This window comes from Mastigoproctus giganteus, chromosome 3, assembly GCF_048544385.1.
Source record: "Mastigoproctus giganteus isolate SK-2022 chromosome 3, ASM4854438v1, whole genome shotgun sequence".
Classification (NCBI taxonomy): Eukaryota; Metazoa; Arthropoda; class Arachnida; order Uropygi; family Thelyphonidae; genus Mastigoproctus; species Mastigoproctus giganteus.
In genome coordinates this window covers 204,047,450-204,070,689 of record NC_143577.1, presented here as the reverse complement: position 1 = coordinate 204,070,689, position 23,240 = coordinate 204,047,450, and the positions used below count along the sequence as shown (strand labels likewise).

The window sequence follows — 23,240 nt, the reverse complement described above, 5'->3', positions numbered from 1 at the left end:
TAATTTATGCGAACTATGTGTCTTCATGTCATCTGCCAAGCTTTCAAAATCGGTGATATACTGTGATAAGGCCAACCATAAAGAATCTTCTGCATGCAAGTGTTGCACAGGTCTTTTACTCCGTTATAGTATAAACGTGCTAGGGTTCCAACAATTCTCAGTTATGGTGTGATGTGTCAGTTAGGAATAAATGTTCTTTGCAAGAGTTACACTAATATTTGCATCCGGAGAAACCTGGCTTTCATGTAATCGTCTAGCAGTTAGTTAGGACAAATCCCGTGTTCTGAAAACTTACTCAGATGGACGTTGAGCAAGTCTGCAACATCAAGATTGCGTTGTGATTTTCACCTTTGATTCCTTTCTATTTGACTAGAATCAAAAGCGCCGCCTTAACAAAGTTCTTTATGAGTAATCCATTCAAGGAATCATGTGTCATCAGAGAGTAATCATGAGGCAAAGGTTGTTAAACAAAACATGGTTTATTAAGCAAGACAAGTAAAATATACACTCAGTAAGCAAGTATAGTTTTTAGAATAGGGCATGTAACATTAGGCTTACTCCTCTTTACGTTAATACACAATTAGCCTCTTAATGTAAATTGACTAGCTGAATAGTAGTGGTAGTGTTGTTCTTCGTGTAGTTTCGTGCTTGCTGTCTGTTATAGAAAAACTCGAAGTACATCCCGTCGAGGTAATAACATTTTAGTGGTTCATGTAAGACACTAATGACGTTTGTAACAGAACAACTGTAAAGCGATCATAATATTAAACTTATAATGTGATGTGTATTCCTTAGTTCAAAATATCACTTTTTCTCTATACTTAACAAGATAAGTTATTATGAGGAGAGAAGTCTATGTAAGGGAAAATAGATTCGCCTATTACACCATCTATTTCAGTTGTTTAATGAGACATGGAAATTGACTTACCAGACTCAATCTTCATATCTTCAGGAGTTGATACTCTGGGAAGATCGTCAGTCTCGGTCATTTCTGCTACTCTTTTATCCGTGGTTGGATCTGCTTTCTCGCCGAACAGGATTCTGTATCTTCTCCGAAGCTCGAACACCTTCTCTCCTTTGCTCTCGTTCACACTTTTTCTTCTACTTTTCAGACTTCGCTTCAGCAAAACCAAACTCAGAACTCCCCACTGTTAACTCCGAACTGCCAACTCTAAACTCGTCACGGCCTGAACTCCCCTTTGCTTTTCCCTAGGTTCGTATATATATCTCCCCCTCATCTTTTGCTTTCCCCTGCGTATTTGTTCTGGTTAATTTCAACGGTTCAACAACAACTTTGGGACTGTCGATTTTGGAGCTCTGCTCCCATAAAATATTGGATTTATGGAGGTGGTGTGGAGGAAACTTTATTTTGGTAGGGTTTGTGCCTTCAGACTGGACAAAGGCCTGATGGCCACCAGTTCGTTCACTTCCTCACACAAGACTTTCAAAAAACACAAATCTCCAGTGGACGTCTTATTCTGTTTACCTCAAAAGTGTCACTAGGAAGATGTAGCCTCGCATCTCCACACGAGAATCACGTTCCCTTGCTGTTTTGTCAACAAATGCGCCCGGACGCCTGTCCACTCCGCTCGGACAAATGACCTCCGGCTGTTAGATAACAGGCGACCGGCGGAGGGCTGATGCTCCACGGGGTGACTTTCACTGCACGTGCGGGGACCAGAAATATTTCCGCCTTCTCCCCGCGAGCAGGTGTTGCTCTAAATATACAGCATAGTCACAAAAGTATGGGGCGCTTGTTCTCCTCATGAACGTCCCGTCATAAGTGAAAATGGTTGCATTTTCATACAAGTCTGAAAGAGTACAGCGATTCTTCATCTTTGTTTGTTTCAAATACGAAAAGGCCAATTCCTAAAGATATGTGGACCAAAACAGGAATTTAAATGTTCACTGCATTTTTTTGACATTTGGGTACTTGTCTCTGCAAACATATTTCCAAAAGTCTTTTTCTGATGATCTGGTTTTAAGGAAGATATCGTTTCGCAATGTAATAATTTCATTTTCAAGTAATATTTTCTCCATGTAAAAAATCTCAGTGATTTTTTCTGCAATTTGTTTTGTATCTAAGTTAAATGGATAGGTAGATTAAATGGATAAGAAATATAAGAAATGGATAGACATTAAATGGATAAGAAATATATTGAACAATGCGGCTGCTGATAATGATCTTGCACATTTGAAACGTGATAGAATTTTTTTTTTCTTTGAGATCCTTAGCCATTGCCAAAAATTGATATTTATGACACCCACATTTTTATTTTTTCCTTGTAATTCCAAATTCAGATCACTTAATTTACTGGTAAAATCTGATAAGAAAGCCAGATCACACAACCACTCAGTATCTTGTAGCTGCTGATAATCATCTCCCCTTTGATCAACAATTTTTTTTTTATTTCATTCAGCAAATTTCAAAATCTCTGTAGAAACTCCGACTCAACCACCTCACATCTGTGTGTAATATCAGATCTTGTTTTTTTATATTGAATTGCATTTTGAAGTCTCCTTTGGAGACATTGTCCTCTGATGGAATTCATGATTTTGAAAGCTAGGTCCATAACACTTTTAGTATTTAATCTTTTGCTGGCTAACACTTGTTGGTGGATGATACAGTGGTAACTCAAAAACTGGGAAATCATCATCCTTTTGGCACAATGCGATGAATGCGTTAAGATGCCCTGTCATTGCTTGCCGACAGTACGAAGGTCAGCAGGGTTGTTAGTTAATAACACTAATGACAGTATGCTGCTGCAACAAGATCTACAAAAGTTGAGCAGATGGGCTGAGAGGCAGCATTGAAAAGGCCTCTGGAGTCAGGAACTCTAAAATTCATCTGTAATGCTACTAAATAACACTGACTCAAATCTATAAAACGCCTTTATTATGATAATATAAAATAAAATACATGCATATTGATCTTAAAACTGTATATTAAATCATTAAAACAAAATAAAATAAATGTATAACAAGAATAAAATATAAAATTAAAAGCGATAAAAGTTGTTTAAAATCACTAGAACCACTAACACAGGAGCGGCCACCTTCATCAACTATATTGGTTGCAGGATGACCAACAATCTATATGTACCACATCGTCCCAACAAGTCTGCGACATGAACTATGGCATCTGCACACTTTATTATGATTATTTTATATTATCATAATAAAGGTGTTTTAAAGATTCGAGTCAGTGCCATTTAGTAGCATTACAGATGAAATATGAGAGGTGGCAACTGAAGTTTAACATTGACAAATGTCAAGTACTGTATATGGGAAGCAGTAACCTCAGAGTAACATATCACCTGTGTGGTACTACATTGACAGTGATAGAGAATGAAAAGGACTTGGGGGTAATTGTGCAGTCAGATATGTTTTCTGAGCAGTACAGATGGTCTGCAAGAGTAGCTCGTGGTGTCTTGTCAATGACATGCAGGAATTTTTCTAGCAGGGATAAGGAGGTGATCATCCCCTTGTATGAGGCAATGGTCAGGCCACACCTTGAGTACTCTCTACAGGTCTGGAGGCCTCATTTTAAGAAGGATGTAGAGCTACTAGAACGAGTACAGAGAACGGCAACAAGATTAGAGAATGGAACAAAGGGGTTGCTCTTACAAAGAAAGGCTTAAGTTTTGCAAATTACAGTGTCTGGAGACTAGACACCTGCAAGGTGAACTGATTGAGGTGTACAAAGCTTTGAATGGTTTGAGCATGCTCAATGCTGATGGGATTTTTCCTCTTGCTCAGAATAATCGCCTGAGAGGGCATAAATTCAAATTGAGGAAAGCCAGTTGTAGGATAGATGTGCGGAAGTTTGCCTTTAGCCAGCAGGTGGTTGATTGTTGGAACAAACTTCCATCTGTCGTTGTAGAAGTTGATAGCTTAAATTGATTCAAGGCAGAACTAGACAAACATTTGGAGCGAGGTGGATGGGTGAAATGAGAAGGGTTTTTTTTTTTTTTTTTTTGCTGGTGCTGTATAAGCTTGCTTTCTTGCATTATATGTCTTTACTAATGCTAAAACTTATTTAATGCACGCTACGATAAAGTGACCAGAAGTCCCTGGATTTCAGTTGTTTCCCCGCACTGCAAACTGTCCTGGATTGGACACGTAGCCTCTATATTTAATGGCAAACATAATGCAAATGATTTGCATTATGTTTGCCAGGAACCAATGGTACAATGGTAAGAGTTTTTTTGGTAGTAAATAAGCTGTGGACATTAACTAACACACAACTAACCGTAGAAACGCTGAAAGCAATACTACAGTTAAGTATAATTTTGCTAATCCTTGTAAAGAATTTTACGAATAAATAGCAAATAATGAAGAATTATTAAGAAAAATTCACTCTGTAAAAAATATATTTAATTATATTATTTAATTTCTCTTGTTTTTTTGTTAAAAGATGTATGTATTTTTATTATTATTTCACAGAAAAAGCCTAACCTTTTTTTCACTAAAAAATGAAAATCGATTAAAAATATGACCCCTCATTAAGTTTTTCCCCCCTTCTAATTACAACTATTTTTCTCAGTTCACGCCACTATTGTTCGTTGAATAGCCTACGTTGGGGGTACCACACCCGTATACTGAATTTCAGCCTGACTATTAAAAAAAAAAAAAAAAAAAAAAAAACCACAGGCTTTTTTTTTTTTTTTAAAGTGTGATATTTTAAGTTTAGTTCAAAGTATATGTATTTAATTTATATTTTGTATGTGAATATTTTTATATATAAAAATTAAAAAAAAAAAAAAAAAAAAAATCAGGTAGTTCTCGACTTTGCGAGTTAATTCGTTCCTAGCTCGCGCTCGTAAAGCGAAAACTCGTAAAGTAGGAATTTATTTCCCATAGACATAATGTTAAAAATAGGTGTTACGTTATCAACAACGAAATTAGTTAGCTAATTAGTTTATGTTTAAACAATGATTGATTTACCCAGAGAAGTGAAAACGTAGCCTGTAAAATCAAGCAAATTATAATAATAGAGAAATTATTTATGACTTACAAATGTTAAAGAATGTTTATTCTTCATCATCATCGACCAAATGCACACTCGTTGAACACTCATTATTGGCTTGGCACTCGTTGGTTTGTTGCACAAGGAGTCGCCTTCAGAAATGCTTCAAGAGGCGTTTATTTCCAAGATAATCTTTCTTTTATTTATAAATTTCAATAGCATGCATAAGCATTTTTTAACGGAACGCACAAATTGCAACTAACACGATTTACGCGGAGTAACAAGTTTACGAAGCTTAAAAAAAAAAAAGGAATGAAGAGAAGATTCTGAAATTTTATTTATGCTTTTTATACGATTGAAGATTTCAGTAAAGGGCTAACACATTTCACCATAATAACGTAAAAAAACCACACAATTCCAGCTATCGGTATTTTCATAAATGAAATAACATCGAGTTTACTACCAGTTTATAACTGCTTGCAGTAACAGAAAAGCCCACTAAAACGGAAAGTGCAAATTGTTTTTATTGTTTTATGGTTGTGACTTCCAGAAATGTGCTTTAGAAAAATATCACAGCGCCGTTCAAAATTGGTTCTTATAACGGAACATATGATAACGATGAAAGTGTAGTGCGTTTAATGATTTGAATTGGTAACTAATACAATTTACACTATAAAAGCGAGCTTTTAGGGGGTTATATAGCGAAAATTTGAACTTCCGAGGTCGTGGAATGAATTAACAAAAATACAATGTGTTATTCGGTTCAATATTACGATGGTAACGGATTAATATCGTAAAGCGGCATACACTGTATTGTACAGCTACGCGCGTGGTTTGAAATGCGGTATTTATGAATGTTTAACAGTCATTTTTTGCAATTAATGTTCGTATTTTCGATTTTGTTGATACTTGAAAAAAAAAAAAAAAAACTCGTAAAGAGAGAACAGCCTGTATATTGTTTCTAGGGGGTTGAATCCCACAAGATGTCCCGATTGGAATACTAGGGATCTGGTCACTTTACACTACGAATGGTGCATTGCTTACGGAGAAAACAATTTACACTGCAGTAGATCTATAAATAGGGACAGAGAACTGGTCAAATAAACGAAGATGCACATATAAGCGAGATGTCACATGGTTGCCTTTGTTTAGTTTCGTTTTTGATTTCATTTTACTTACGCTTTCTTTACTATAAGTAAAGCTTCACTTGATTTAGTTTCCTTGCCTATCAGTAAATTTCTAGAAAAACGAGAGATTAAATCTGCTTAAATGTGATGTTTAATTTTAAAATGGAGTTTGATACTGGAAGACATTTCGAATCCGTTGCGTATAAAAGAAAAAGGAAGATGAATGGAGAAGGATAAGAAACAAGAACTAAGCGGATCACTTCTGAAATTTTTGAAAAGAAATTATGCGAGTTTTAGTATTGTGAAAATGAAGATCTATAGATCAATGAATCTTCCGCCTATGTAATTAAACGCGAGCTCAGAAAAACTACAGAATATGCATTCGCAAATGAACTGAAAGAACAGTCGTCGCTAAGAGGAGACATCAGTTCAACAGTAACTGAGGAAAACAAAAATGAGATGACCGTTGCAAACATCGGAATCTCAAGGATATGAGCAAGCTTAACCCGAAAAAAAAAATGTTCCATTAATTAAATGTTGATCCGGGTGAGTGGATTCACGTTAATTCACTTAAGTGATTCAAAGCGATGCAATATAATACGCAATGGGGACCTTCACGGCCATATCTCAGTGATGAAAAATACCCAAAGGATGATAAAAACCAGAAATTTTACTAACTGTCGCTAAAATCGAATTTTGAACAATGATGAGAAAGAACTAGCGTTAACAAGTACACTCATTCCAAGAACTGCGTTTTTCATATCGAATATTTTCACTGAAAATATTCGGCACAACACATCGTTATTATATTACTGCACTGTCTTAGAGGAGCATGAAAATAAAAGTTCTCATATAGAAATTTGGCATTATATAACACTGTATCTCGCCTTCGGCATTCCTTCACCATTGAAAGAGAAAAAACGAGACATAAAAAAAAAAAAGAGATGTTTTATTACGAGAATGCTGACGAACCTATTGAGAAAAAAAAAAAAAAAAAAAAAAAAATCCAGACTTTTCAGAACTGAATTTTTCATTGGAATGATTAATGAAATCTGGAAGCCTCATTTTTTAGGATGTGGATCTCTTGGAACGGGTGCAGAGAAGAGAAGGGAAGGGAAGGGAAACCAGATTGGTCAAGGACGCAAAACAAAACAAAAAAAAAAAAAAAAAAAGGTACTACAGTTATTACCACGCACGATATCGGTTCTGCAAAATGCAGCCCTATGGAACTAGCCATCTGCGAGGAGATCTGATGAAATGTTAAGTTTTTAATGGATTGAGTAAGTAAAATGCTGACAGTATCTTTACTCTTGCGCGGACAACACACGAGGGAAGAGGAAACTGAAGGTTTGAATATATTTAACTTTAATAGCTTTGAATTTATTTATTTTTGAATAAATTTAATAACTAGACAAATAATATGCTGGATAAGTTTGCTTCCTTGCATCATTTGCCACTACTAATAACAATAGGCAGTGGGCTCATGAGAGTCTCCCGAGTTTATAACAAGCATGTCACAAATTATAATTTCACACTGACTTTTGAAAATATCCTTTAAGTACAATTCGAGATTCTATAAAGGTATAATTATATTTGCCACTGACGATTGCCTAATGTACCTTGCCAATGCTCTGGAGGTAAGTTTTGCTTCTGCTCTTGCAAGAGCAAAAGCATTAAGCCAACAGTAATTGCGTTGTTCGGCAAGGAGCGGCGACCTAGGGCCCTGGATTAAATGCATCTTGATAAATCCGCTCTTGACTGTTGGGCTGCCAAATCGGCTGCACTAGAACAGTCACAATGAAGTTGTAGATTCCTCTGGTTCCTGCAGTGCAGAGTCCTACTGTATTAGATCCACAGTACAGTAACTGGAATCGCACCCGACTCACAAAAAAAGTATTAAGATTTTTTTTTTTTTTTACACATAAAAAAGGTAAAAATCAATCGTAAACATTATTAATATTTTTTACTGTATATAACACAAAATAAAATTTACAATTCTGGTCTTTCAGTTTCGTGTGGCAATGAATTATTTATAAAAACTGCAATATATATATGTCGAATAAAGCACAAGAAAAGACAATATGTTGTACTGTATATTCGTTTCTTACCTCCATCCATCATATCACTCTTCTATTGTATACCAATTACTGGTAAAACTCATAAGTTGTAGAACTACATAAACAACAATGGAGGAAGACAAACCATTTCGCCCATACTAAATTAAAGCATGCTCTGGATGTAATTAAAAAGTTCTATAAATGCTACGTAACGTATTCATTAGTTGAGAACATTACTGAGTACGGACATCAAGTTCAACAAAAATGTTCGGAGTACGAGGACAAAAAAAAAAAAAAAAAAAAGGAGCAGCACATGAATCATACAGAGTCGTGCTTCGTGTAATAAGAGAACAACAACAATGAATCAAATCGGCATGAACTTTCACATCGCTGTTTATCTTATTCTTGTTTATCTGTTAAAGATAAATAAGAATTGTGTAATTACAAAAAAAATATATGAAAGAAAGTTACATCAACACTACAGTTTAAAGCACTCATTATAACGAAACGTTTCGAACATTATATCGTAAAATATTTATTATAGATGTTATAAGAAACGTGCAGTGAACTATTTTAAAAATCCAATCCAAGTATCCTTCGAGTTACGCGATTAATGTGTACATGGAAAGGTGAAAACCCGTAGCTCAAAAATAAGTTTCACCTGGAATATATGGAGGAAGTAATCAGACCTTAACAAAGTCTTATTACTTCCTCCATATATTCCAAGTGAAAAAAATCAGACTTTGTTAAGTCTGATTACATCGAATGATGTAATCAGACTTAACAAAAAGTTTGATTACATTATTCGATATCAGAATATCCGACCTTAATATTTTAAAAGTGCTAGAAAAAAAAACCAACCTGTTACACAGGCAATTTGCTTATATGAAAGCAAATTTCCAAAATAATACCACGCTCCCCCGTTATGTGAATAAACTGCTTTTCCGATGGCGCAGAGAGTTAAATGTTACAAGTTATGTGCTGGTGAAACTACCTATTTACAGGTAGTTTCACTAGCAGATAATCTGTAACATTTAACTCATTTTGTACTCCGGATAAAGCACTGCTAGCCGGTACTTTAATCCGGCACTAGCTGCAAAGAATGTCTGCATGTGCTCATAAACGGCAATAATGTTGGGTAAGGTTAACACGTTCAACCTTGTCTATCTGCCTCCCACATCTCTCTTTCAGTAGTAGAGAGACAGTTGTAGTTTGAGTACATCAAGAGTTTTATCTGATATCTATTGCATACTGTTTGTTTCTTCTGTTTTGTTAGCATTGAATTATTAAAATTGTTTTAAGCAAAAGCAAAGGAAGTGTTTGAATCACTCTGACATTTCTGTTACATGTTTCGACGGTTTACTACAAAAACTCTGAGGAAGAAACCTACAGTATTACTAAATGGTATATTCTTTGTACTTTGTTTGCAAGAATGATGATCAGGACAAAACCTGGGCTGAACATATGTGCTGTATTACTTGCACCACAAAATTGGGGATGTGGCAAATCGAAAAAATTAAAAGTACGCCTTTTGCTGTTCCTGTGGTGTGGCGAGAACCATACAACCACATTGACAATTACTATTTTGGCTTGACAAAAATATTGGGAATGGCCAATAAAAGGAAGAACAGCATTAAATATTCTACCATGTCATCTGCAACAAGGCCTGTTCATGTAATGAAGACCTACCATACCAGATCTCCCAAATTCATGGAATAAAGGAAGCAGTGACGAACAGAGGATTCTTGTGTTGCAGACTTTGCCGGATCGTCCAATTCAACAGATTTGGACTACCAACCAGCAAACTATAAACACACCATACTTAAGTAAGAAGAATTGAATTACAGTGGTATTTAAGCTCCTTGGTTCTAGATTACAACAGTGGAAGTTGCTTGAAGCAGGAACTAAAATTACAATATATGGAATACATCACAAAGTGTTTTCAAAATAGTTCATTATGAAAGACTGTTTCTGTAAATGTGGTCTTTTGAATTTGAATATTAGTGGTCTTTTGAATGAACCTGCCATTTAACACAATCGTAATGAATGGTGTATATTTAATGATGCCTTGTTATTTATTTGTTATGTGTTTTTTTTTTTTAGGAGCATTAGCAACTAAGGCCATTTTGCTCTGGGGATATGCAGTCATTCTCTGACCTTTCCACATCCTCCATATTTGGTGGTCATAGTGATGCCTCAAAAGCAGTTTTCAGCAAGTTAAAGTTCAGTTAAGAAGCAGTTTTGCTGCACAATGGAAATGCATTCTCATTAGTTTCTCTATACTTTATGAAAAGTATAGAGCTTGAAGGAAAGGTAAAGTAAGCAGCAGCCATTATCAATCCATTGCAGGATGGAAGCCTCCTTAAACAATTCATGTTGAGGGAAATGGACCATAATCTGCCATGCTGGTCCAGTGCAGGTTGGCAGATTGACAGTATTTAGCAGTCAGGTGTTTGAACCCCGGTCTACTCAAAGAGTGTGCACTACTACACTCCCGCTCCTGAACCACTTGGCTACAAAGGCCAAACAGTGCCAATCAGCAACTACATCACTCCCAGCTGGATCAACTCACCTCCAGAGCCACCAATGAGTAGATCTACTCATAGTCCATTCTACACTTTACTGCATCAAGGGCTTGGCCATATTCCATTTGTCCCTGCCCACTATTGCAATGATTTATCAGTTTATCACCAAGATGCACAAAAAATATATATAACTGGTTATGTTTCCTACAAAATATGCCCAATTCTTCATTATTCACATATAGTTTTGCATTTTAGGGAGATATATGAGGGGGTATCAAAAAGTTTATACCCTTACCTAGAAATAATAGCCCTAGAAAGGTGAAACTTCAAAGGAATTTTAATCCTTTTCTATGTACTCTCCATGTATAGAAACATTTCTTCCATCTATGGATCAGTTGTTTAATGCCTTGATCCAGGGGCATATGCCCTACCTTAACCAAAAATTTGAAATTAAAGAAAAAGAAGGCAGGAGGCATTCTAAAAAAAAAAAAAACTCAAAACCCTGGTCACCATGCCCCACCCCCTTACAATGACACCTGGACCTGGTCGCCATGTCCCCCCCTTAGGATGATAACTGGATGCACCATTGCCCTGATCATAGAAGTTTGCACATTTTGCCCGAAACCATGATTCCACTTCATTGATGACTTCCTGAGATGAATCAAAAAGGCATCCATGCAATAGTTTCTTCATTTCTTGAAACAGGAAGAAGTCTGATGGTGCTAGGTCCTGAGAATAGGGTGGGTGCTGCAGTAGTTTAACGCCATACTGGGCAACAAAGTTAGTGGTGGCAGGCAATGGCCGTGTGAGCTGGTGCATTGTCTGACAGAAGACTGACACCTTTGGTTAACATTCCATGCCTTGTCACCTTCAAAACTTCAAAGTAACTTTTTAAAAAGCTTTCTGTAGGATTCTCTGGCAAGTGCAGAAACACGAGGTAGTTAATCTGTCAGGATAACCCCTTTTCTGTCCCAAAACATGGACAACATCACCTTCTTCACAGATGGAGTGGTCTTTGCCTTAGGTGTGCTTGCACTGCTTTGATATGTCTTTAGTCTCCGGATCATAATGGTACACCCAGCATTCATCACCAACCAATAAAAAAGTTCTCAACATCCGCATTACACAAGTCCAGCAGTTGGCGAGAACATTACTTCTGCAAAGGCATCAGCAACTTTGGAACCTAACGTGCGGAGATCTTAGACATGTGCAGATGATCATGTAAAATGCTGTGGGCTGACCCATAACTAATTCCCACTGCATCTGCAATGAAATGAATTGTTACACATCTGTCACTCAGCACCAGCTGCTCAACCTTTGCAACCATCTCACTGTCTGTGAACGTTGATGGCCTTCCTTCTCTTGGCTCAAAGACACTTGTATGACTGCACTGGAACTCCTATTTCCACTTTTTTACAGTGTCATTGGAGGAACAATTCTGCTTATACACAGCTTTCATTTCTTTGTTAATTTCCTGAGCTTTCTTGCTCTGCAAATGCAGGAACTTGATCACTGCTCGATACTCCACTTTGTCAAACAGTGTTCTTCCTTGGATTCCGGGCTCCACCTCTGGTGTACGATCGCTTAGGAATGAAATTTGACATGTTAGTTATTGAATATGTAGACAACTTATATTAAAAACGGCATCTTCCTACTGATGTTTTATCTAGGTCAGGGTACAAACTTTATTACATATATATTTCTCCTAGTGGGAAAAAAAAAAAAAAAAAAAGTTAGGTAATGCACATTAGATTTTTATTTCTTTAATTAACAGATTTCTTTTTAAGATAATTATCTTGTTATCAATTTATTACTAATTAACTAATATAAAAGTAACTGTTTTCTTCACTGCACATATATTGTAATACTTATTTTCTTTTTGATTTTTAATTGAATGTAACACATTTCATGGGTCTGTGATTTAATTAATAAAATAAATCAAATAGGAATGTGTACCTTAGATTCTAGTATGCGGCTAACATTTTTTTTTTTTTATAATTAATATAATAAAAAAAAAGTTGGCTGCATAAAGTTTTTTTTACGACCAACATTTAATATTTAGTATTATAAGAAAATAGTAATAATTCACGATTTATATATTCAGCAAACTGAATATAAAAACATTCATCAAAAAGCAAATCACTTCATATGTGTGAACAAGAAAATTTCTTTTCTGTGCTTCTGCCATATTCTCCATTTATTTCTCTAATCAATGCACAGCAAATCAGCAATGGCTACAGGATAGATGTATGGAAATTTATTTTCAGCCGGCAGGTAGTTGATTGTTGGAACAAATTTCCATCTGGTGCTGTAGAAGTGGGTAGTTTGAATAAACTGAGGGAGGAACTAGGCATATCATTAGAATGGTTGGACAGATAATGTGAGAATTTTTTTTTTTTCCCCTGATTCTGTATAAGCTTTCTTTCTTGCATTATTTGCCAATACTAATTTGCCACCAGTGCTTCAGCTACAATATATGATATTGTATAGATAGCTTATGTGATAAGTGTGAAAAAAAAAATAAAATAAAAAATAACAACTGCCAGATTTCTATTTATTTGATTTTAACAAAACTTGAAAAATCTTTCTAAAAGAACCAAATATAAAATTTTGTGAAAATCTTCCACTGGGAGTAGAGTTATCACACAAGGACAAACAAATGAACATAATGAAGACAACAGGTGCCACATGCAATATATGCAAACACACCAAAAAAAAAAAAAAAGATATATATATATATATATGAAAAATATACACACTATGAAAATGTTGGATTGTATGGCTTTACTCTAGTATTAGCTGTCCACTTGAACCATCAACACATGGGGTCCTAAAATTCTTAAGACTTCACTGAGCTGATCCCATTATTCATATCTATGTCTAGTCATAAGAGTAATATTGTAATAACTTGTAAAATAATGAACTTTGTTAACAGGAATCCACTGCAGAAGCTGCTGCTTATGGCCACCAAAAAGATTAGCAAATATATTGTCTTCTGTTTAGCAGAAGACAATATATTTGCTAATATTTTTGCATTACATGTAAATAAAACAACTTTATCACCTCCCCCCTCACCATGACTGGATCTCCCTTTTTTTCTTCTGTGACATTACCACCCCATCTCTTGCATAAAAAAAAAAAGTGAAAAATGGATCTACCTTGATGAAAGTGGCCTCAACAAAGCAAACTGAAGATGGTGTTTAGGATACTAGAGTACTGGCTAAGTATGCATCCATTATTGTGCTATCTGAAACATATTTCAGTTAGTATTTATAGCAGTCATTTGTACAGCATTGAATTTACTACTTAATTGTCTTAAATTGTAACTGACTGGAGAGATTCTAAAAAGTGACCAGGTAATATAGTAAGAACATCAGTATACCCTCAGACTTTATGTGAAAACCATATGTTTGAGGGCATTCAGAAAAATATATTTTTTAATTCAGTCTAAGCCATAGTTAACCTATATACAGGGTTTTAGCTAGGGGATGTACATTTAAGAAATAATCCAATGTTTGCAAATATTAATAGTGATTATACAGCAATCAGTATTAATAACTAAGATACAAATGAAAACTTATATAGATGAGTTAAACATATATTTATATATTTGATGTTGTCTATCAGCAGGCTGACTGTCTGCACAATGTCACTGAGTATCACTTTAGAAGCCTCGTATCTGCAATTTAATGTTGCTCTTTCATTTAAGATTGAGATTACCATGATTTCTTGCCTCCATGGAAAGTAACATTGAAATTGGAAAGTAAAAATCGCCTTCAGTATGGCCCTGGATAGTCATACATTGGAAATTATACTCTTACTCTACTCTGGAAATCACAGTTCTGAGTAGACAAAATGCAATAAACTGAGCATACTGATTTCTTTAATTGACTATTTAACACTATGACTACAATGAGAGAGAGGGGGGAACAGCAATCCAATCCTGTGGTTGGAAACAGCTTGTTGATACAAGGGATCAACAAGCTGTTTCCAACAGATCGATGGAGGCTGACAAAACTTTTGTAGAATAACAGAAAGGTTACAGTCAGTCAAATAACAAATTAGTACAACAGTGGCAACCAAAGAACCACTTCAGAATACACAACTAGCTGTACCTTGTTTCACAGCTGTCAGAAAAAAAAACAAGAAAGTTATAGTGGACTCAAGAACACCAATGCACTGGGCGATTAAGAAAAAAAAAAAAAAAAAGTTACCTACTCTGACAAATAACATGTTGATCAGAGGACCAAAACGAGATGAAAACAGCACAAGTTTATAGACCTATCCTGCAAGGTGTCAACAGTGCAGGCTGGTGGCAGCATCATGGTGTGGAGAGCATTAGGCCCCTTAATACCAATGCGGTAACATTTGGATGCCACAGGTTATCTGGAAACTGTTTCAAACCAAGTGCATCCTGCCATGGCTGCAGCATATCCATCTAAAAATGAGTTCCTCCAACAAGATAACGTCACAAGGCGGCAATTGTAAAGAACTGGTTCCAGGAACACGAATGAATTCAGTCTGCTGCAATGGCCTCTCCAACCAGATCTTATTTCCCCTCATCCCACAGATGCTCAGTCTAATTAAGCATCTGTGGGATGAGGTGGAATAAGAAGTAGAAATTGGCAACTATGGGAAACAATTGAGTTAATGTGGTCCAGCATCCCTCTGCCATCAACACCTCACTGAACATGCCATGGCAAATCTGGGATTAAGGGGACAATTTATTCACTATTAGGTAGTTGTGCCTAATAAAAAAGCTTAAGAAGATTATTTTGATATATTTAAAAGGATATCAAGTTAATACACACAAAATTTTACACACACAAAAAAAGTAAATATTAAAATGTAAAAATTATTAAAATACTGAATTTTTGTTTCATTGCTCAGTTTTGGTACTGGAATTCCTCTCTCTACAACCTTAACAGATATTTTGATTTCACACTAAATGGCAAGATGCTATGATTATCTAAAATAATAATTTTGCTACCATCAAACATTCTTTCATCAGACTTGTTTCCTAATCTTATCAGTGGCCTCAGAATGATTTCTGATTCTCTCTTGCCAGTCTTAGTATTCAATATACATTACTCATCCTCTGATAAAACAGCAGTCAGGACTAGATTTATAAAGGGTGAGTGCAGTATTGTAGTTTTTTCAAGGCCCAAGGGGGGTTCAATGGACCAATGCAGCTGGTGTAAGCAGTATAGATCAGCTTTAACTGTATTTCTTTTACTATAATTATGGCTCTATTATGTGTCTACATCTATATTCATAAATATATCATAGCAACATATTGTACCATTTTGTTTTCGAAGAATATAATATTTTTGCTTATGCGCACCAGGACCCCTCACTATTTATGTGGAACTGATAGCAGTACCAGCTACTAAGATATTAACACTTCTCTTTTAAATAAATATCAGCTACTTCTCTTTTGACATGTAGTATTTATTACTAACAAGGAAACTGTCAATTTTGTCACATCCAAACCTCATCTGAAATTTTGCTCATTTACAGATCATGTCAAGTAATATTTATTTACAAAATTTTAGCTGCCGATAAAAAAAGAAAAAAAAAAAAAAAGTAAACTGCAGCCATTATCAACCCACTACAGGACGGAAGCCTCCTCAACAATTCATGCTGAGAGAAATGGACCATAATCTACCACGCTGGTCCAGTGTGGGTTGGCAGATTGACCGTATTTAGCAGTCAGGGGCTTGAACCTCGGTCTACTCAAAGAGCGCGTGCTACTACTGCACTCTAAAAACAAAGCCGAAATTTGAATTTCTGTTGGTGTTTGCTGTGAAGCTACAGCCATAACTGCTACTGTAGAGAGATATAAGGAAGGATTGAGGGGACTCAAGCATACACCTGATCTTTCCAACTATATAACCCACTTTTCAATTTTTTTTTTACAAAGCATTGGGCCCCTTAATACCGTGCAGCAATTTAGATACCACATGTTATTTGGAAATGAAATTGCTTCCAACCAGGTGCAGCCCTTCACAGAAGTAGACTCATCCTGGCAGGATGGGTCTTCTATTTCTTTTTCACTATGAAAAAACTGTAATGATTCTTGTCTCCTATTATTTGGCAAAAATTGTGCAGCTCTCTGCCCACAAATAAGACAGATCTTTCACTCCTTTTCTCTGGGCTTGGCTATACCCTGACTGGGCATGATCACTCACCTACTGGTACATTCTTTCTTATCAGATAGCTAATCAAAGTCTTGATATTCACTTTCCAGAATGTCAAGTGTGTAAACAGTTTGCATAAACTAATCAACACTCACCATGTGTCAAAAAGTTGCACATTACAGTCATATGAACTGTTAGGGATGATGGCTTTAATATAACTTGTGATTACAGAGATATAAACATAAATTGATTGACTGAAAGAAACTGCCAGTAAAGAGTATAGTCTCTTGCAATTACGCCCCCCCCTGTGAAGTGTACAGTCTGCTTATTGCTTCCCTTTGCTCAAGATTCATGGACAAGTACTTTTCACCACTCCTCAGGTCTTTCCTTATGCTGTTTCATTGAAAGAAATTCAAACTTTTTTGCTTTTTGATATTTGCAGTGAAATTCTGCACTGTAGTATTACTTGACAATCTATAAACGAGAAAAATTTCAGGTAAGGTTTCAACATGACAACATTGAGAGTTCTCTTTTAAGTAGTCAATATTGAAGCAACTCATTGAAAAGATGGATCAAGCTCCAATACGAGAGAACTAAATCCATGGGAAAAATAAAGAGACTTTTGTCCTTTACTTTTTTTTTTTTTTTTTTTTATTACCCGAGTCCAGGATGTTCATGATAGCATTATCATAAAATGCCTAAGCACAGCCTTTCATCTAGGCATACAACTGAATTGTACATAACTTATATGTTATAGTAGAAGTAATAAAAAAAAAAATCATTAAATATTAGGACAAGGAATGTAACCATATACAAGGGGAGCATAGATTATCAAAAATCAATATAAGTGGTGAAGTGAAAGCAAGCAGATCTAAAATTTAATTCATTTTTAGAAATTAAATTTTAATAATTTCTAAAATTTAATTACCTTTATTTATTTATTAATAATGTTATGGTAACCATTATGTTCAATTAATAATGGAAGTAGTTATTTTTGTGCATCACAACATAAATGTAAATTTTGATATTTATATTAGCACATAGCTATGACTAGCCCAAGATTGAGCTCTAGAAAGCTTTGGATAGTAATAACAGAAGACATCTGTATTTTAGTACATCTCGCCTTGGTAATGAAAGAATAAAAAAATAAATAAAAGACAAGGTGATAAGGAACATAACTGTGTATACAGGGGAAACTTTCAAATATTTCAAAGACAGAAAAAGTGAGCAGATCTGAAATTTAATTATGTTTGTTAGTTATTAATAATCACTGTGCCTATTTGATACATTTAGAGAATTTACATTTAAATAATATTTATTCATAACCTACTAAATTATACAGAGGCTATGGAAAGGTCAAATTGTTTTGACTACAAGCTGATTCAATCTTCTTTAGAATACAGAGAGAGAGAGAGAGAGAGAGAGTGAGTGTGCGTGTGTGTGTGTGTGTGGATTATGTGAATCTAATAAAATTTAACAGAAATTTGATAATCAGATTTCAATCTTATTCAAAAATAAAAATGTTTCCAAGAATTTTAAACTGTTTACCATGATGGTAACAAAATATTACTTTAATCAGGAAATAGCTCTAGAGCTATTTCTTGATGAAAGTAGAAATTCAGCAGATATAACGTGTTTAGAGATAAAGGGGATGGAGCCTAGAAAACACTATATCAGCAATTTTCTCATACTTTTCATACAATATGTATTAAAAAAAGGTATTATGGGAATGGTAAATAAACAGATTGACAATCTCACTACAGAATGTTTGTCTCTCAATTATGACAGAAAAAAAAATCAAAATGTCTTTACTAACAACTTCTGCAAATCAAACTTTATGTAGCAGTCCTCAAAGAATGTCTTAACCCCATTAAAAGGTAACCCAACCATATTTAAATTAACATTGTTTTTGAAATTCTTAATTTTTAATTAACTATTAATTAGCTTTTTTGACAACTAACCACTAATTATTCTAAAATCATCCTAACCTTATTTAATAATGATAGAATGACAGTTAGGATGAGATTTAAACATTTTCAATCAACATTCACTTAAAGCAAAACTGAGTAGCTCTAATTAAGTGCATTGAATACTTGTTCTTTATACATGCATACTCTGGTCTCACATCTGTGCTATACTGTTTGAACTGTTAAACTGGTTCACGGTACATAAAAAGAGCTTTACTGATGGCAGAGACTTTTTGTAAAAGGAATTTTTACATGCTAAATTTTATAAGGCTTTTCTTGCATTTTTAATGAAGAGGAATGTTTCATATTTTACTGTGTATACACCTGTGGAAAGCTTCATTTTAAATTCACTAATTCACTTGAAATCATTATGCAAGTCTTTAACAAAATTAATGAAAAGTTAAATATTACTAAATTATTACTCTGTTACTCACTGACTCTTCCTCTTGTCACACAATTGTTTTTCTACATAAGGAATTGCTTCTGTGGGATCAAAAACCTTAACAGAACTTATATATCAGTTTTAATTTAAACACTGTACATACAGTATATTAATTGAGAAAAGGTATAAGATAATGCATTCAACGTTTATACGTGGTAATACTCAAATTCATTTCCGGAGTTTAAGTACTTTTGCAAACTGGAACACTCGCTAATAAAACATCATATATTTAATAATCAAGTATGTAGACGATATTACCAATGTGTATGACAAGCCAGAACTATGTTCCAGTGCACTCTGGTCTGTTATGATCCCTGCATTTATCACAAAATTAATTTTTATACTGTTTTTTGACAAAGGATGAGAGAGAATATATAATAATTGATTTTAAAGTGAACATATTTAAAAATAAAATTTTCACAGATGATTTTTTTATCATTAATTATTTTAAACAAATTTAAATCAAATAACAAGAAACAGAAATTAAACTATTTGAACTAATAAAATCTGCAAGTAGACAAAATTTTCTTCTAACAATCCTTTGAAGAAGGTTTGACCAACGAGTTGCACATATTACCACATAACTTTTAGAAATCTCTAAAATACAAATCATTCCAAGGCTGGTATATTTGGATAAAAAGGTAAAATGCAGCCGTTATCAATCCACTACGGGATGGAAGCCTCCTCAATGATTCATGTTGAGGGAAATGGACCATAATCTGCCATGCTGTCCAGTGTGGGTTGGCAGATCGACTGTATTTAGCAGTCAGGAGCTTGAACCTCAGTCTACGCTAAGAGCATGTGCCACTGCACTCCTGCTACTGACCACTTGGCTACGGAGGCCTTATATTTGGATAATGACACCCCAAAGATTATTCTAAAAGTGCACTCCTGCATTATTTGTGAACAGAATAATTTATATATGCTATTTGTCCCCCCTTCCAAACATGAAGACTAAATCCACCCTTTCCCCCCATGAATTCTGCTAATCTTACTTTAAACATCCTATTGCACACCCTCAAAAAAATGGCACTCACATACCCCCTTCTCCTAAACAAGTCTTGGTTGCACCTGATTGTAACTCTCACACTATCTTCCATAACAAAGTTCATTTATAGTATAATTTATAAAAATAAAATATGATATTATATTATGATATTAATTTTATTGTAGTATTTATAATCCCTTAATTTTTTAAAAAGATATAAATGTACTTACCTTCAAATTTTTCATAAAGACTAAAATCCAATTTTTCTGGTACAAATTTTGGTCTGTTCACTTTAGATTCCAGAGTGGCTTTATCAAGAGTCAGGGAAGCTACTTTGCGTAACACATTTCCATCCAGAGGAGGCACATCACCATAGGAAGAATGACGACGAACCATAGGAAAAGGATGTTCACTATTGGTGAAAAGTGATGCTGGCCGCAAGCACTCTTCAGACCCTGAGATATCTCGTTTTGTGGAAGCAGCAGTGTTATTTGATGGAGGAGGTTGAGGTTGTGGAGCAACAAATTTATGAGGAGGAAGAATAACTTTCCGATGCTGTGTGAGGGTGAAAGGATGACTTGAAGTCCCTGCATCCAAAGATCCTCTATGTTTAACGGAAAAATATTCATTGGATCCATAGTTTCCATTAGGCTCTCGTCTTCCTAAACTTCCTGTTGTTGATATAGTTTGGTCCTTTAAATTAGTGTAGGAAGATGCTTCCGGAATGTCACTTAGAGAGCGAAAGCGATTCTCGTGTATAGAAGAATAGCTACTAGAAATTAATGAACCATCACCATAAGTGTCCGGCGTCCCAGGACAAGACTGTGAACTTGATGAAGGCAGTGAATGTGATTGTTCTTTTGGTAAAGAAGGAAAGTCCTTCCTTGTGTCATCACAAAACACAGTAATGTCACTGAGGCTTCCTGGTGATGCATCTTGTAGGGTTGTTCCATCATCAGGAACATGCTCAAGAAGAGAGTCTCCATCACAAATTGTTGCTTCTTCTGGAGTTGGCAAGCGACTAACAGTGTCAACATACAGAGAACTGGAAAGAGAACTTTCCGGACTTGGTGTACTTTCCACAACATCTGGTACAGCATTCTTGACATCTTTCTTAGCAGTTTGGCTTGGTGCTGCACGTTTTGTAGCTTTCTCCCTATCTGGAGGCTTTTCTTTTCTACCTTTCTTGCTAATATCAGGAGACGATGTAGGAGTTTTGCCTCCAAATACCTGTTTCTTAACATCTCTCCCCAGTCGAAATCGCCCTGGACTTCCCTTTGCTTCTGTTTTAATGTCCTTCCCTGTGGGAGGGGCCGGTCCTTTGACTTTCTTTTCACCAGACTGACTTGCAAGATTCCCCATCTCTACACCATCAGCCTGTCTCTTAACATCGTGTTGCTCTTGCTTCACGTCATTCGTACACAGTGTAGTGTACGGTGCGGTCGGGGGTTGTGCAGAGGTAAATCCCTCTTCCTGAACAGATGACTGTATAAGGTACTCTTGAATGTCCGCATTATCACGTAATAGCGATTGAAAAGCGGCATCGGAACGTTCTTCACATGTGCAGCTATGGCTGCCGAATCTATAACATCCACCACACGAAAGACTCCCGGAGGAATGTGCGAGGCGTACGATACTTGTAGGTGTACCGAGTGAATCAATACGGGTTGGTTCGTCGCCACTGCCTTCTTCGTGGATTAGTCCACTATACTCTGAGGGAGATAAAGGTGCTTCGAATACTTCGTTATTGTCCCGGAAAGTTTCCCAGTCCTCATTAATAAATGGAAAAAGGGAAAAGTTAATAACGGTGTTACATGAGCCGTTATGAGTACTTGACGCGTTATCGGCCTCGCCGAGCATAGAAAATTGGAAGTCATCGTCGTTGTTGCCCGTAGCAACGGGGTTTACGTCGCTGAAGTTACTACTCACCGGGCCCTGCGCACCGGCTGGTTCCATAGATGAGACACTCCCTCCGTCATCACACCTGTTTCGCTCACGTGTCTGAGAACTAGGCCTCGACTGGCAAGCGATGTCGACTTGGTGACTTAATGCTAGCGACGATGAATGCAGAACATTAGTTGCATTTGCCGACGATACAACGATATCAATGACTGGAAAGTGATCAGAGTGAAGAAAAGCTTCGATTTCGTCCGACAGATTAGGTAGACTACATCGCCAGTACTGCCACTCGTTGAAAACTTCCGAATGGACCGTATCCGGAGTAGCAGGGGCTGAAATGCACGCGCCGTTTGTTGTCATGACCGGTCTGTAGTGTTATCACGGACATCGGTTATAGTTGACCACTGAGCCATGTAAAGGTCTATGGGAAGTCCGGTATGGGGAACTGCGAATAACCTGTCGGCGGAACGATGACCGTCATTAAAACATGCAAGAGCTGAGTGAGTTTAAGCCATATGACAAATCAGCACGTCATGGTTTAAAAATGGATTTTTTTTTATTAATGCTGTCAGTCATTTGAGAGATAGAAACTCGATTTCTATGCCAGAAATTTCACGAAACACTGAGCTGCTTGAAGACCCTTAATTTCTTATTTCCTATAGAGAAAAAGAAAAAAAAAAACCGTTTTAGTCAAACTATTCAACAAGTACAATTATAATGATGAAAAGCATTAATTTTATAATAAAATCACTAAATATTACGTTGAATTTACTGTAACTGTGTGTTACTTGGCCTAGAGAAACTGCTCTAAAAGTTATAACAAATCCAACATAATGTTGTAGGGGTGGCCAAGCTTGTACACCTGAAAGCAGTACAAGATAATCTTCAAAAGCTTTAGAATCTTTTTCTGACTTTTATAATCTAGTGTTTCATGTCATTTCAAAATCACGATTAATAATTTCGTGTTAACTCTGTTACATGCTGAGTAATTAGAAACTATTCACAAATTACGTAAGGAGAGGAGGAGTGATAAAAACGTCACACAACGGGTTTTCTTAAAAAATAATGTGGGAAAATGAATATTTTGTTATGTAAGTGAGAAGAAGCCAACGCTGTTCTTATGAAG

General features: G+C 35.8%; 1 protein-coding gene across 2 annotated transcripts in view; it reads right to left on the bottom strand.

Moving 5' to 3' along the window:
* Nucleotides 1-23,240, bottom strand: part of LOC150088616 (uncharacterized) — a 345,392-nt gene that overhangs the window by 233,298 nt on the left and 88,854 nt on the right. For both annotated transcript variants that reach the window (XM_090369593.1, XM_090369592.1), the window contains exon 2: nt 20,446-22,770. In XM_090369593.1, coding sequence (XP_090225719.1) covers nt 20,446-22,474 — 2,029 coding nt within the window. In that variant the 5' untranslated portion in view covers nt 22,475-22,770. The remainder of the gene's footprint in view (nt 1-20,445; nt 22,771-23,240) is intronic.